The following is a 13207-nucleotide window of genomic DNA, read 5'->3' on the forward strand; positions in this document are numbered from 1 at the left end:
CTGTAGGCCATATGTGTGGAAGCATTTGCAGCGCTGTCTGGCACTCGAGTTTGGCACCCCTCAGTCTATCAGCACAGCTGGAGTCTGTTTTGTTGAGAACTTCCTGGGAGGGCTGGGAGCAGTCAGCAGGGCCAGGGTCTGGAGACAGGCAACCCCACCCCACCCCAGAGTGCTAGTTCTGGCTCTACCGGCTTCAAGAAGGAGATGAAGAAGCCTGAGGCTTCCAGATTTCTCTTTTTTTTGTTTGTTTTGCTTTTTTGGGGTCACACCCAGCGATGCTCAGGGGTTACTCCTGGCTCTACACTCAGGAATTACTCCTGGCGGTGCTTGGAGGACGATATGGGATGCTGGGAATCGAATTCGGGTTGGCCGCGTGCAATGCAAACGCCCTACCCGCTGTACTATCACCCCAGCCCCTACCAGGTTATTCTTTACAAGTTTCTTTGCCCCCTTCCCTTTCGCAGAACTGGGGGTGGCAGACTTGATTGCGATACTCACACACTTCAGCTTTGGTGCTCACCGGGGTCAGAGCAGAATTTGAGCACAGCCCAAAGGGGTGGCTGGTTGGAGGTGCAGAGAGCTGGAGTCCTATCCACGGGGCTCCCCTTCCTCTGGTTACCTCCCTCACCAACAACCCCATACGCTCACTAGAAACCGGAGAAGCGGGGCTCTTGGGCCCTCTCTCCCGCAGGGCAGGCACCAGCCTGAACAGAAGCAGCAAACAGGGTTCCAGGCCCAGCAAAACCTGGGCTGGCAACCAAGGACGCTCCTGCTGAGAACCAGGAAAGGAGACAAGAACTGCCGACCACAGGTCAGGGGCTGCCATCATTTTGCAGTAATGTTTATTGAGAATGGCTCGTTACAAACAAAATATATTTATGTATAAAATCTCCGCAATGCAAAAGATCCCTTTTGTTCCCATGAAGCTGGGGTGAACCAAGCTAACCAGTCCCACGTGGCTGCAGGGACTGGGGGTCCTCGGCCCCGGGTGCCATGTGCTGTGGGCATTAGCTCCCTGTATCCACTAGCATGGCCCCTGCCTCGGCCCCATCTCCGGGGCAAGCTGCTGGCTCCTTCATCTTCCACGTGGGCGCCCAGAAAAGCCACATGCTCCCAGCCGGGAGACAGAGCGTCCCGGGTTCCGGAGGGGGCCCGAGGTGTCCCCATCACTCAGTGGAGGCTGACCTCACACTCAGCCTCCCTGAAGATGTCCCTTTCTCTCGCCTCATTGTGCCCTGAGGATGCTCACACCCCACAGAGGGCCTCCGGGACGCCCCTGGTTGTGGAACTGGGGCCCACTGGGGTCTGGGATTGCCCAGCATTAAGGCAAGAGATGAAGCCCAGGGTGGCTGCCTGGCTCATAGCACTGCCCCGGGAGCCCCAGCTGCGCCTGGTGTGGAGGGCAGTGGGGTGTGGTCTGATGTCCTGCGGCTGAGGGGAGTGAGTGCGGAGGCGTCATCTCTAGTTTGGGGGAGGGTAGCAGCTGCCATGGTGTTGTGCCCTGGGCACTGGAAGACCAAGATGCAGGGGTGCAGGGCAGGGGGCTGCTGGGTCCATGGCCCCCCGTTAGAGCAGGCCCCTTCGGGAATGATCGCTTTCCCTTATCTTTCAGTCACAGAACTCGGTTCCAGACCCCTTTCCCACGGTCCTCGGCAAACTATCCCCGGCTGGACCATGTTCTGCCTGTGAGGGGCAGGGCCCTGGCCACAGCGCCTCCAGTCCCCGAGTGGCGGACCATCCTCACTTCGGGAGACCCGGCCCTGGCCCCATCGAGGCGTCCAGTACCTACAGCTCACTATTATTGTCTAACTCGAGGGTGAGCTGCCCCTCCTGTAAAAGCGAACACAAAAATCTCAAAGAAGCAACCACGTGCCAGTGGAAAAGGCAAAAGGAAGAGGAAGAGTTTGGGGCGCTCAGAGCACAGGGTCCTGCTGTGAGCACCGGGCCGGGAGCCCCTCAGGAACGCGGGTCGGGCTCCCTCGCTCGCCGGCCTGCCCAACGCAGTGCTCTCAGCTTAGGACATGGGTGAGGGTCGGGCGGGGGATCTTTGGGGTGCAGGCAGCTCTTCCTGGCCCTCGGGGTCAGGTATTCTGGGAGCACATTCAGCCAGTGCCCTCCTCCCCCTGGAGGGCTGGAGTACCAGGAGGGCTGTGAGGGGCCTGAGTCATTTCTGCCCTGCAACCAGCCCCAGGAAGGTGGGAGTGGAGGGGTCCGGGGTGGGGGGGGGGGTCTGCAGCACTTCCAGGGGGGAGGGGAACGGGTGGTTCTTGGGAAGGTCTGAGCAGCCCAGAGCGGGGCTAAGGCCAGCAACTGCCTCCTGGCACACAGCTGCTGTCCCCGCAAAGGGCATCCCCGGGGCTCAATCCTGGGCTGGCAGAGAGAAGGGCTCAGGTCTCTCTGTGACCCAGGAGCCCTGAGATGCCCACTGGCAGTTCACAGGACCATGCCCAGAGGAGGCTCTGCCCAGATGCTCTGGGGCTCCTGCAGCAACTGGAGGGGGCATACAGGGTGTGGCACGAGCAGGCGATGCAGGCGTGCACATGCCGTCTCCTACAGCGCCCCGGGCTGGGCCGCACAGGCCCAGGTCACTGCTCGGGGCCCAGGGCAGAGCCTCCCGGGCAGGCCCGGCGGGGAGCAGCGGGGGCGAGCTAAGGGTGTGGGCACGCAGGCGCCCGCAGTCAGCTGTCCAGGTAGATAAAGAGGATGTCTTCGTCCGTGCCGTAGCTGGTTCTGGCCTCCTCAAAGTTGCTGATGCTGGTGCTGCACATTCCTGTGAGGGGCGGGAGGGCAGAGTGAGGGCAGCGTGTGGTGGGCAGTGCCACGGCCTGTTCGCAGGGAGCGGGGAGAGCCGGTTCTGTCCCGCCCACCTGGCCACGCGGGTCTTCCACCCAGCCAGCCCCCCTTGCCCACGGCAGATTTCGAGCACTGTTCTCAGCCTCTGCACATGCACACTCAGAGACGTACACACACACACACACACGCAAACACACACACACATACACACGGTGAGTTTGTGTCAGGTGTTCCCCACTCACACACACTCGCACACAGTCACGGCAGACTTTAAGCACTGTTCTCAACACACACACACACACACACACACACACACACAGTGAGTTTGTGTCAGTCCTTCCCCATTCCCTGGGGAGTGGGAGCCCTGGACAAGGCTGGGGCAGGGGCTGGGGTTACAGCTGGGCAGGCTTCCCCTGTGCCAAGTGTGCGGCTGTCCTGGAAGGGCTGCAGCCTGCAGCAGCAGGTGGCCAGGTGGGGCCAAGCAGTGGAGAGGAGCAGGGGCCTGCCCAGGGGCTAGAGGGAGCCGGGGGCGCAGCAGGGGTGGCGCCCGGCGGAGAGGCAGTGTGAGGGCAGGCCCAGCCAACCGCGGCAGGCCGGTGGGGAACACATCCCCCTCCCCGCCACCCTTCCCTTACGCTGCCCGCCACACTCACGGTCGGCGTAGGCCGGGTTGTTGTAGAAGATGCAGCCGGTGGCCCGATTGTAGCCGCGCAGCACGATGAAGTGGCCCTGGTAGTCAGGGGTGCGGCAGAAGCAGCGGTGGCCGCTGGGGGCGAAGCAGCAGTACTTGACAGGGCTGGAGCAGAGGTCGCAGTGCAGCACCCCCGAGTTCACCAGCACGATGGCCACGTGGCCCTGGGCCAGGTGCGCCTGGATGTCCTGCACACTCACGGCACTGTGGGCAGGACACGGGTCAGCCCCCGGGCTTCGGGCCCGGCTCATCCCCACCCTGAGCTCGGCGGAGGAGGCCCCTGCTTCGTCTCAGGGCTCAGGCTCGGCCCGGGGCCAACCACGGGGCAGTGGGGGTGCCCAAAGACAGGCTGGCCATCTCAGGCCCTCTACAGAGGGGCCCCAGGCCCAGGCCTGGTGAGTGACATCGCGGGCGTTTTGCCTTCTGCAACATGTGCAGTAGGTCAGGCAAGTTTTCCGTCCAACTTAGTTGCCCGAGTCTGAGCCAGGTGTGGCTCTGCCAGCTTCAGGATCAAATGCTGCTCTGAAAGGGCCATTTTTCCCGTTTTCACCCCGGGCTCCAGGGCAGAAGGGGCTGCCCAGGAAGGGCTGATGAGCAGCGTTTCCCGGGGAACGCCCCAGGCCCGCAGAGCCAACCGCCTGGCATCACAGCCCCACCGAGACGCCGGTGCCGGGGCCCCTGGGCAGCTCACGTTTCCCCACCCTTGGGCTCCCCACCTGAGGAATGGGGACAGCACCAGTCATGCCCAGTGAGAGCTCAGGGGACAAAAGGCACATGAAGACGGTCTCCTGTTTTCCTAACTGCCAACCATATGGCCACATTTTTGTTATTAACAAAAAGAAAATGTGCAAGGAAAAAAAGGAGTACTGAGTGGTCCAAGGGAGACAACTGGGGAGCTGAGAGAGCAGGAAGCCCAAAGACGCTCCCCTGACAGCCCGTCTGACGCCACCCCCACGTCTGTGTGAGCAGGGGAGAGCAGGACCTGCCCCACATTGCTCTCAGCGGCTCCTTTGCCTGCCACCCCGCCCGCACTGCGCTTCCTGTTCTTGGGGCAGCCTGAAAACTGTCCGGAGTTTGTCCTTCCAAGCCCTGATTCGGGCCACCCAGGCGAGGGCTTTCTACAGAGCAGGCCACATCATCCCCGGGGTCCCCTTTAATGGACAGGAAAGCCCGAGCTCAAGGGCACATCAGGGTCCACAGCCCCCTGGGTCGGAAGCCCTGGCTGCCCCTGACGCCCACACACAATGGGGCAGACACACTGGAAGGGGGGGGGAGAGGAGGGGTCTCACCATTTCTCCACCAGCACCTTGCAGGCCTTGGCTTGTGCAAACAGCTGGTTCACCCGCGTCTCCTCCGTGTCAAAGTGCTTCCTGTAGAAGGACTGGGGAGACACAGGCAGACTCGAGGGGTGTCCACCCTCACTGCCCTCGTCTCCTCCGGGCAGAGCAAAGGGCAGGAGAGGGAGCGGGGCGAGTGAGAGACAGGTTTGGCACATGCAGCCCGGCCTGGCAGAAAGCCACCTCTGTAACCTGGTGTGGCTGGCAGCTCTGGGGAGTCAGTCACACTCGGGCTTGGGTGTTCTGGGGGACGTGGGCGTGAGGGTAGGGAACGAGCAAAGGACATGGCTGAGTCCACCAGCACACTCTGCTACCACTCAACCCTTCCGCTTAGCCAGGCAAGATCCACAGGACAATAACCTGCTTGATGCAGGGAACTGAAGGGGGCAGGAGCCCCTGGGGTGGAAGGGGCGTGGGGGAGGGAGGCAGAAGAGACTCCGCTCCTGGGCCCTTTTCTCTGCCTCGTGGCCACAGGGACCAAACCAGATCCATAAGCCTTCTTCCCCTGGCCTGGAGGGTTCAAAGGCGCGGCTGACCAGCACTGGCCATTGTGCGACCATCTTCTTGCCAACGAGGCCAGCTGTGCCTCTGTCTGTGTTGCTGAGTTTCAGAGCCTGGGCTGAGATCTGCCTCTGTGGCAGGCAAGACTGACGCCAGCTGCCTGGGGAGGGAAAGTGTGACGGTGTGCTGGCCAGGCCACGGCAGCGCTCTTTTTCCACAGGGAAGATTGAAAAAGCAGAGACAACACTGTAGGTTTTCTTCCAGAATACCAATGACATGCTGGGAGCCAGCCGTCCCGAGAGGGGGCAGATGAGGCCACACAAGGCCAGAGAGGCCGACACGTCTCCAGGCCTGGGCCCAGCCCTGTGCTGAGGGGCGGCAGAGAAGGCTGCGGGAGGGGGCCCGAGGGACTGTCCTGCCCACCCTGAAGTGCTGTCAAAGGTAGGTGGGAGGGCAGGTGGGCACGGGGGTGAGAGGGACCGGCGGGGACCCAGTTCGCTGCTGGGGATCATCCTGTGCAGGCCAGACCTCAGGGTCACCTGCGTGGCCAGCTCCCAAGTCCTGCCCGCAAGTGACCGCCACTCCTCCCTGGTCTCTGCCCTCCGGGACATTCTTTAGGGTCCGGGCGTTGGCCACACCCTCTCCCAACGCCTGCACCTGGTGAGGGCTGGGCAGCCACTGCTCACCTGGTTCTTGTAGCCCTTGTCGACGCCCAGGGTCTGGGTACAGAAACGGTGCCTGACGCCAAAGTGGCGCATCAGGTAGGCCAGGTCAATGGTCCAGATGCTGCTGGTGAGCTGCAGCTCCTGCAGGGCGCCCTCAAACTCACTGTCGTCCAGCTGGCCCAGGTACCTGTGGCAGGGGGGCTGCTGAGGTGGGCGTCCCCGCCAGGGCAAGCGGGTCCAAGTCGCCCTCCATCCTCGGGCCTGGGCGCCCCGGTCCAAGCACCCCCTCCCCCCCAGGGAGTCGCCATCCTTTGCGAGGAACCCTGTGACCTGCCCACATGCTGGGCACAACCTGCGGGGTGGGGTGTGCGCAGGGCAGGTGTCCACTTACTAGGCCACGGTCTCCAGCTAGTCAATCAGACACTAATCCGGATGGAGTTGTGAAGGTATTTTTGTAGACGTGATTAAACCCACAGATAGTGTCTCTGGGCCAGAGAGATAGAGCAGTGGGCATGGTGTTTGCATTGCGCACGGCTGACCGGGTTTTGATTCCCGGCACCTCATAAATCAATCCACAGCCTCTCTTGCGGACTACATCCTTTGGGCAAGCAACCACCCTCTCTCTCTCGGGCTTCGTTAGCTTTGTCTCTCAGTTGAGGCACTCATACCACATGGGTGGCTTTCCAAGCTCCAATCAGAGAATCCTTTCGGTGAACCTTCTCTTCCAGGGTTCCAGAATGCCGCCAGCCAATTTACCTACCAGTGACGGCCACTATCCCTCCAGACCCTGCGGTCAAGGTCCCTCTGATGCTCAATCAGCCTCAACTCAGCAGTCCACTCTCATGCCCTGGTCTCCCAGGAGCCCAGGGCCAGGTGGGCAAAGCCCTCTCCCCACTGTCCCAGTCATGGGGCCCCTCGTGGCCAGGCACGTGGGACCTCCCTGGTCATTCTCAGAGTGAAGACGCAGAAGACCTGGTCCACCCCTTGTGGCATTCTGCACGTGACTAAGTCCATGGTGACAGGCAGGGCTGCCCTAGGCCCCAGCCGAGGACAGCACGCGGACAAACCCCACCAAGGCAGAGCAGGTGGAGGGCAGGGAGGGGGGCTGCTACTCACCGCAGCACCATCCTGGAGCAGGCCAGGCCACAGTCCCAGTGGTAGAGCTGCTGGATGATGGGCACGGGCAGCTGCACAAAGTCTCCTACACGGAAACACACACCCAGGGGTCACAGCCATCCCCGAGATGACTGCCACAGGTTCCGGTCCCCACTCCACCCCTACCCTCATCCTTCATCCTTGGAGCAGCAGGGATCCCCATCCCCTAACAAGAGCAGTTCGGTCTCCCCAAATCCCCGCCTTGGGCTGGTTCCTATACCTTTTAGGAAAGCACCTGAGGCTGGCGCATCCTGCCCCAGCACTTCCTGCTCCAGCTTCCCTTCACCCCACCAGTTGCCCTCCAGGCAGAATCTGTACCAGCTTTGGTCCCTCAGGCTCTGGGCATTTGCATACTTCGGCCTGGACTCCCCTGTCCAGTCCCCAGAGGTGCCACAGGTGCCAGTGCTAACTCCTGCCCTGAGATCTCCCTTCCCCGACACTGCTACCTCACAGCCAGCCCCCTCTGCATGCCCTCAGCCCCGCAGGCCCTCCCCCTCTCCCCCCTCCCTCCCTCTCCCTCTCTCCGTCCCAAGTCCTTTTCTTATGGGGTTTTTGTTTGGGGTTTTGGTATTTTTTTGTTTTTTGTGTTTTGGGGGGTTTTTAGGTCATACCCAGCCATGCTCAGGACTTACTCCAGGCTTTGTGAACAGGGATCATTCCTGAAGGGGTTTGGGGGACCACCAGGGATGCTGGGGATCAAACTCCAGTAGGTCACAAGCAAGGCAGGCATCCTACCCACTGTACTATCGTCCTGAAGAAAGGAAGCTCCAACTGAGGGCCAGAGTCACGGCTCTAAGGGGGCTCAACAGATATCCAGGACTGAGTTCTAGCTAAGCCTGACTCCGAAGCCCACAGGGCCACCATAGGGTGAAGATCGCCTTAAAGACTGGGTGCAATGTGGAGCTCATGCCCAATTCAATCAGCTTAATCGATGGCTGAATAAATAGCAGCACTCCTACATTTAAAAATAAGTACTGGGGCTGGAGCGATAGCACAGCGGGTAGGGCGTTTGCCTTGCACGCAGCCAACATGGCCGACCCGAGTTTGATTCCCAGCATCCCATATGGTCCCCCGAGCACCGCCAGGAGTAATTCCTGAGTGCATGAGTCAGAAGTAACCCCTGAGCATCGCCGGATATGACCTAAAAAGCCAAATAAATAATTAAATAAATAAAAAATAAGTACTGGGTGCCCTAGAGGGAGGAGGGAGGGAGGGAGATAGAGGGAGAGAGAGAGAGAGAGAAAGAGAGAGAGAGAGAGAGAGAGAGAAGAAAAGTGCCTTCCTCAGAGGCAAGCTGGAGGGTGGGGTGGGAGGTGATGGGAGGGAACCTGGGGACACTGGCGCTGGGAAATGTCTGCTGGTGGAGGGATGGGTGTTGGAACTCGGTATGACTGAAACCCAATCATGAACAGCTTTGTAATGGGCTATCTTACGGTGATTCAACAACAACAAAAAATCAATAAAAGAAAAGAAAAATAAGACTGGGCATCCTGGTAATTTCTTTATGGAATGTGATTAGTACCCTGAGTGACCTCTCGGTCTGTCCTTGCTCCACTGGGAACAAGGAAGGAGGAGCCTGACGCAGGTGTCCCAGCCCCGCTTCCAGGGTCATAAGCTGAGCAACCGACTCCAACTTCCTCTATAACCCTGCGGGGCCATCTCTAAACCAGGGGACTTTGGCCTGACTCAGTCATTCAGTTGACAAGTATTTCCCAAGAGCTTAGTAAGTGCCTGGCATGTGACCTGGAGATGTGGTGGTGAGGGACAGATGGGTCACTGTCCTCAGGCACAAGTGTGAGAAAAACAGGGGTGTGTGGGGGAACAGAGGGCAGAGGGGAAGGGCACATAATGATGTCCCAGGACAGGGCAAATCTGCACACAGCTTCCAGGCCTGCCTGCTCTTGGGTGCACGTGGACCACGCTGAGCCTGAAGAATCAGGACAGGGGCTGGAGCAATAGCACAGCGGGGGGTAGGGCGTTTGCCTTGCACACAGCCGACCCGGGTTCGATTCCCAGCATCCCATATGGTCCCCTGAGCACCGCCAGGAGTAACTCCTGAGTGCATGAGTAACCTCTGTGCATCACTGGGTGTGACCCCAAAAAGAAAAAAAGCACACACACAAAAAAAGAATCAGGACAGGCTTCCCATCCCCTCATCGGCTCTTGAACCTGAGAACAAACTGTGCGGAGCTGCCCAGGAGCCCACCTGCCCTGACCACGGCCTGGCTCCCTGCGTGACCACACTGGCACCCATCCTGACCATCGCCCTGCCCCCTCGTCAGTCTGAGTAGCCCCTTGTCTGGAACAGGCTCCATGTTCCTACTCTTCCACGCTGAAACCCTCCGTAGCCCTGCAGGCCTGGCTCAGAAGCCACCGCCCCAGGGTCCCTGGTTGGCCACACCTTTACCTGCATCTCCACCACATGGGGGCTGATGTGGGTTCTCAGGATGCAGGCATCTATGACCGCTCCTTTACTGCACTGCACTGCATTGCACTGGCCACTCTGCCCCTCCCCCCTCCCCTCTAAGGACCTGTAACAGGACCCGTGGAATGCAGGCTAGCATGAGCAACTGCAGGCCACCCACTTGCTTGGTCCCCCTAAGCGGTGGCACTTGACCACTCAGGGCCTGCTTCCTCCTTAATGGAACGGACTGTTAGCCTGTAACATAAAGGCGAGAAGCACTCAGCCAAACTGTCAAGCCTGGCGCTGAGAGAGTCCAGAAGGTAAGGTGCTTGCCTTGCTACATGGCCAACCCAGGTTCAAACCTAGGCAGCCAAGAAGAACGATTCCTCAGAACCGGGCCAGGAGTAAGTCCGAAGCATCACCAGATAAACCCCAAAAGAAAAAGAAAAAAAGAACGCCAAGCCCTTTCCTGGCAGGTGCTGACAGCAACTCTCCTCACCACCCAGTTGGGCCTGCACGCTGAACCCAGGCAGGGCCGAGTCTGTTCCTGCCTCTGTCCAAGTCCAGGTGCCTCGAAAACCAACAAGGCCAGAGAGGGTAAGGATCCTGCCTTGCATGTGGCCAATACCAGTTGGATCCCTAGCACCACTGAGCACTGCCAGGGGTCACAGAGCCAGGAATAGCCCCCAGAGGTAAACATGGTGTGGCCCCCAAACCGAAAAATAAAAAAGGATAACTGATGACATTACAGATAGTTTAGCAGGCCAGAGAGATAGTAGAGAGGTACAGGTGCCTGTCTCTGCACGCAGCTGGCCCTTGTTAAGTCCCCAGGGCCACATATACGGCCCCTGAGTACTGCCAGGTGTGACCCTTCGAAACATTAAGGAACCAGACTCTTTATTCAAGGACTTTGCACATCTTCCCTCCCCCCCATGCCCCTGGCCTCAGCCCCGAAGGCTTCATCCTGCCCGACTCCTGCCCTGCAGTGGCCCTCTCCCAAACTCTACCCCCACCCTGGCCCATTTCTACCATGCGCAGCCAGAGGGGTCCTATCCAGTTTTCCACTGCTCCTAGAATCAAGTTCCACCCTATACTGTGACCAGCAAGGCCCTGCCCCACCTACAGCCTCACCTGGGTCCTTAGCCCACACCTGCCCTCTGGGTCGCCCTAGGATCCCATCAAGCTCCATACCACCCCAGGTCCTTTAGATCCGCAGCTCTATCTGGCACTTTCCTTCCCTTGCTGCTCTTTGCTATTCGGGTTCCAGCTCTAAAGCTCCTCGGAGAGGCTTTTCCTGGCTATGCCTTCAAGGTGACGGCGGCCTTCACAGTCTCCTGTTTCCTTCAGCCAAAGTAATAAGAACATCCTAAAGCTACTCACTCCTCACCAGACTCCGACAAGCTTCTCACAGGGAAAGAATTTGTTAGCCTTGTTTATTGATACTCCCAGGGCCTCTGGTCCGATGCTTACAAGTGATGCAATAAAACACCTGGTGGGAGAAAGGGCTGACTAGCGTAGGTGCTGTAGGTGCCGGTGACACAAAGGTGGTAAGACCCAAGCCTTGCCCTCCAGCGACTCATCTCAGACAGCTGCAGCCCCACAGACTGCAGAGCCTCTCTTCTTGAGAACCCCAGGAACTGCGTGTTTTCCTCCCCAGCCTTTTCTCTTGTTCATCTTAACTTGGAATGCTGTCATCCATTTCCCAAAGCCCAAACGCTCTGTTCTCTCTCAAAACAGAGTACTTGAGGTGCTGTCTGCTTTCCCAGCAGACGGATGTGAGTGGTAGAAGGTGGGGATGGAGCAGAAGAGGAGGAGGGTGGCGGGGGTTGCACCTGCCTCCTCCAGGCCCTTTATTGTTAATTATGCCTCGAAATGCCCAGAGCCACCTTGTCACAATGACCCCCTTAAGCTTCAGACTCTGTCCCTCTTCTCAGCTCCCCTCTTGCTGTGTCTTATTTCAGCTCCAGCTGGACCCTCTCTGGCCAGGGCTGGACTATGACTGCACCTTCCCCTATGCCAGCTATAATTATGGCACAGAACAGCTGTCTCCAGGGTACTTGGCGACTCCACTGCCCCTCCTAGTCTGGCCCCAATCCCCAGAACCCCTTGATCCTGAGGCCCAGAGGGCTGCACATTGCCACATGGCTGATGTCAGCACTGGCAGGTCAGCCCAGAGGGGCCCAGAGACACTGCTGTGGGGGTGATAAGGATAGGCGAGGCCTTCCCATCCCAAAGCCGTTACCAGACGTTGATGCTTAGAGCCGGGGCCTCTCCCACCTGAGATCTGGGGCCTTCCCGGAAGGCCTTGGGCTGGCAGGTAGAGCCAAGGAAGACCAGCAGCCATTGGCCCCTTGATAATTAACCCTTCTCAGCCCGAATCTGCTTATGTGCAAAATGCAAATAACAATGAATGGTAACATGGATGACTTCTGAGGATTCACCAGGCAGTACAGGGCCCAGGATACAGCTCAGTGGTAGACACTTGCCTTGATTGTGAAGCCCTGGATTCGATCCCAGGCACCAGAAGTAAACAACTCAGCACAGTGCCTGCTCATAGAAAGCTCCCACAAATGGAAGCCACGACGCCACCAGACTCGAAAGGGACACCACAAAGTGGGAGGCGCAGAAGTGCAAACACCAGGAAAGCATCAGCCCCTCCTCCACAGGGTCACAGGAGCGCACTCCCTGGACGCGGGGACACACTGCATGGTCCCACTTTGTGTTAACCTCTCACTTTCTCTTCTCGGTGGCTTAAAAGCTGGAATTGCTGCTTACGTTCGCCCCACCCCCTCCCTGCACCTCCCCAACTCTCCTGTTCAGGACAGCAAACCCAGGCCCACAGTCTTGGTTTTCTGCCCGAAAGAACTCAGGCCATGGCCGAAGAAATCAGGGGGCCTACCCACAGCGATCAGAAGGCCCCCCCATCGGCGCTCTCAGCAAGTCCCTCGCCTTTCGGGGATCCTCGTTCCCCCCGAGTCCTCCAGGAGGTCTCCCACGCGGCTTGAGCACCAGGATCTTTCGTTTCTGGAGAAAGTGGCGTCTTTGCTCTCCCCCCCCCCACCGCTATTGGCTACTCCATCGAATCGCAGCCCTTGGAGTACCAGGAAACCCCAAGTGACCCGGGCCAGGGAGATAGGGCGCCAAGGCGAATCGTGCACTTGGCTAGGTTCCGCTGCAAAACTCTAGGCCCCCCACCAAAGGCAGCGGTCGCCCCAAGGTCGCGCACCCAGACCCTGCCCCGCGCTAGCGAGGGGTCCCCCCTTGCTCCTCGAGGTGGGGGCCGGGCCCTGGGAAGACACTAACCCGCCTCGAGCGGATGCCCCGCTGTCTCCGCCTCCGTCCTCATGACCCGAACGGCGCGGGGAGCCCATGGCCCCGGCCCGGCGCCGGCTGCAGTTTCGGCTTCGGCTGGAGTGGGAGCCGAGCCGGTGCGTGTCGGGTTCCTCCGCCGCCGCCTCCGCCGCGGCCGCCGTCACCCGGGTGGAGAGAAGGGGACAGAGAGCAGCCAGGCCACCCCCAAGCCCCGCCCCGGCCCTTCCCGGCCGGGATGCAGGCCCCGCCCCTTCCGCAAGCCCCGCCCCTCCGCCAGGGCCGGCAGTGGAAGACCCCGCCCCTCCCATGACGCCCCTCCCTAGAGGCCCCACCATTCGCTGTCCTGGAG

The 13207-nt window shown here is 59.8% G+C and overlaps 1 protein-coding gene across 1 annotated transcript; it reads right to left on the reverse strand.

The window, feature by feature from the left end:
- Positions 1-812: 812 nt before the first annotated feature.
- On the reverse strand, positions 813-13098 carry GUCD1 (guanylyl cyclase domain containing 1). Its single transcript, XM_056120830.1, has 6 exons — positions 12850-13098; positions 7104-7188; positions 6009-6174; positions 4774-4865; positions 3447-3688; positions 813-2770 (listed from the first exon to the last, which is right to left on the reverse strand). Exons 1-6 carry the CDS (start codon positions 12890-12892, stop codon positions 2679-2681), a joined length of 720 nt encoding a protein of 239 aa, XP_055976805.1. The 5' UTR covers positions 12893-13098; the 3' UTR covers positions 813-2678.
- Positions 13099-13207: the final 109 nt, after the last annotated feature.

This window comes from Sorex fumeus, unplaced genomic scaffold (genome assembly GCF_029834395.1).
Source record: "Sorex fumeus unplaced genomic scaffold, SorFum_2.1 ptg000043l, whole genome shotgun sequence".
NCBI lineage: Eukaryota > Metazoa > Chordata > Mammalia > Eulipotyphla > Soricidae > Sorex > Sorex fumeus.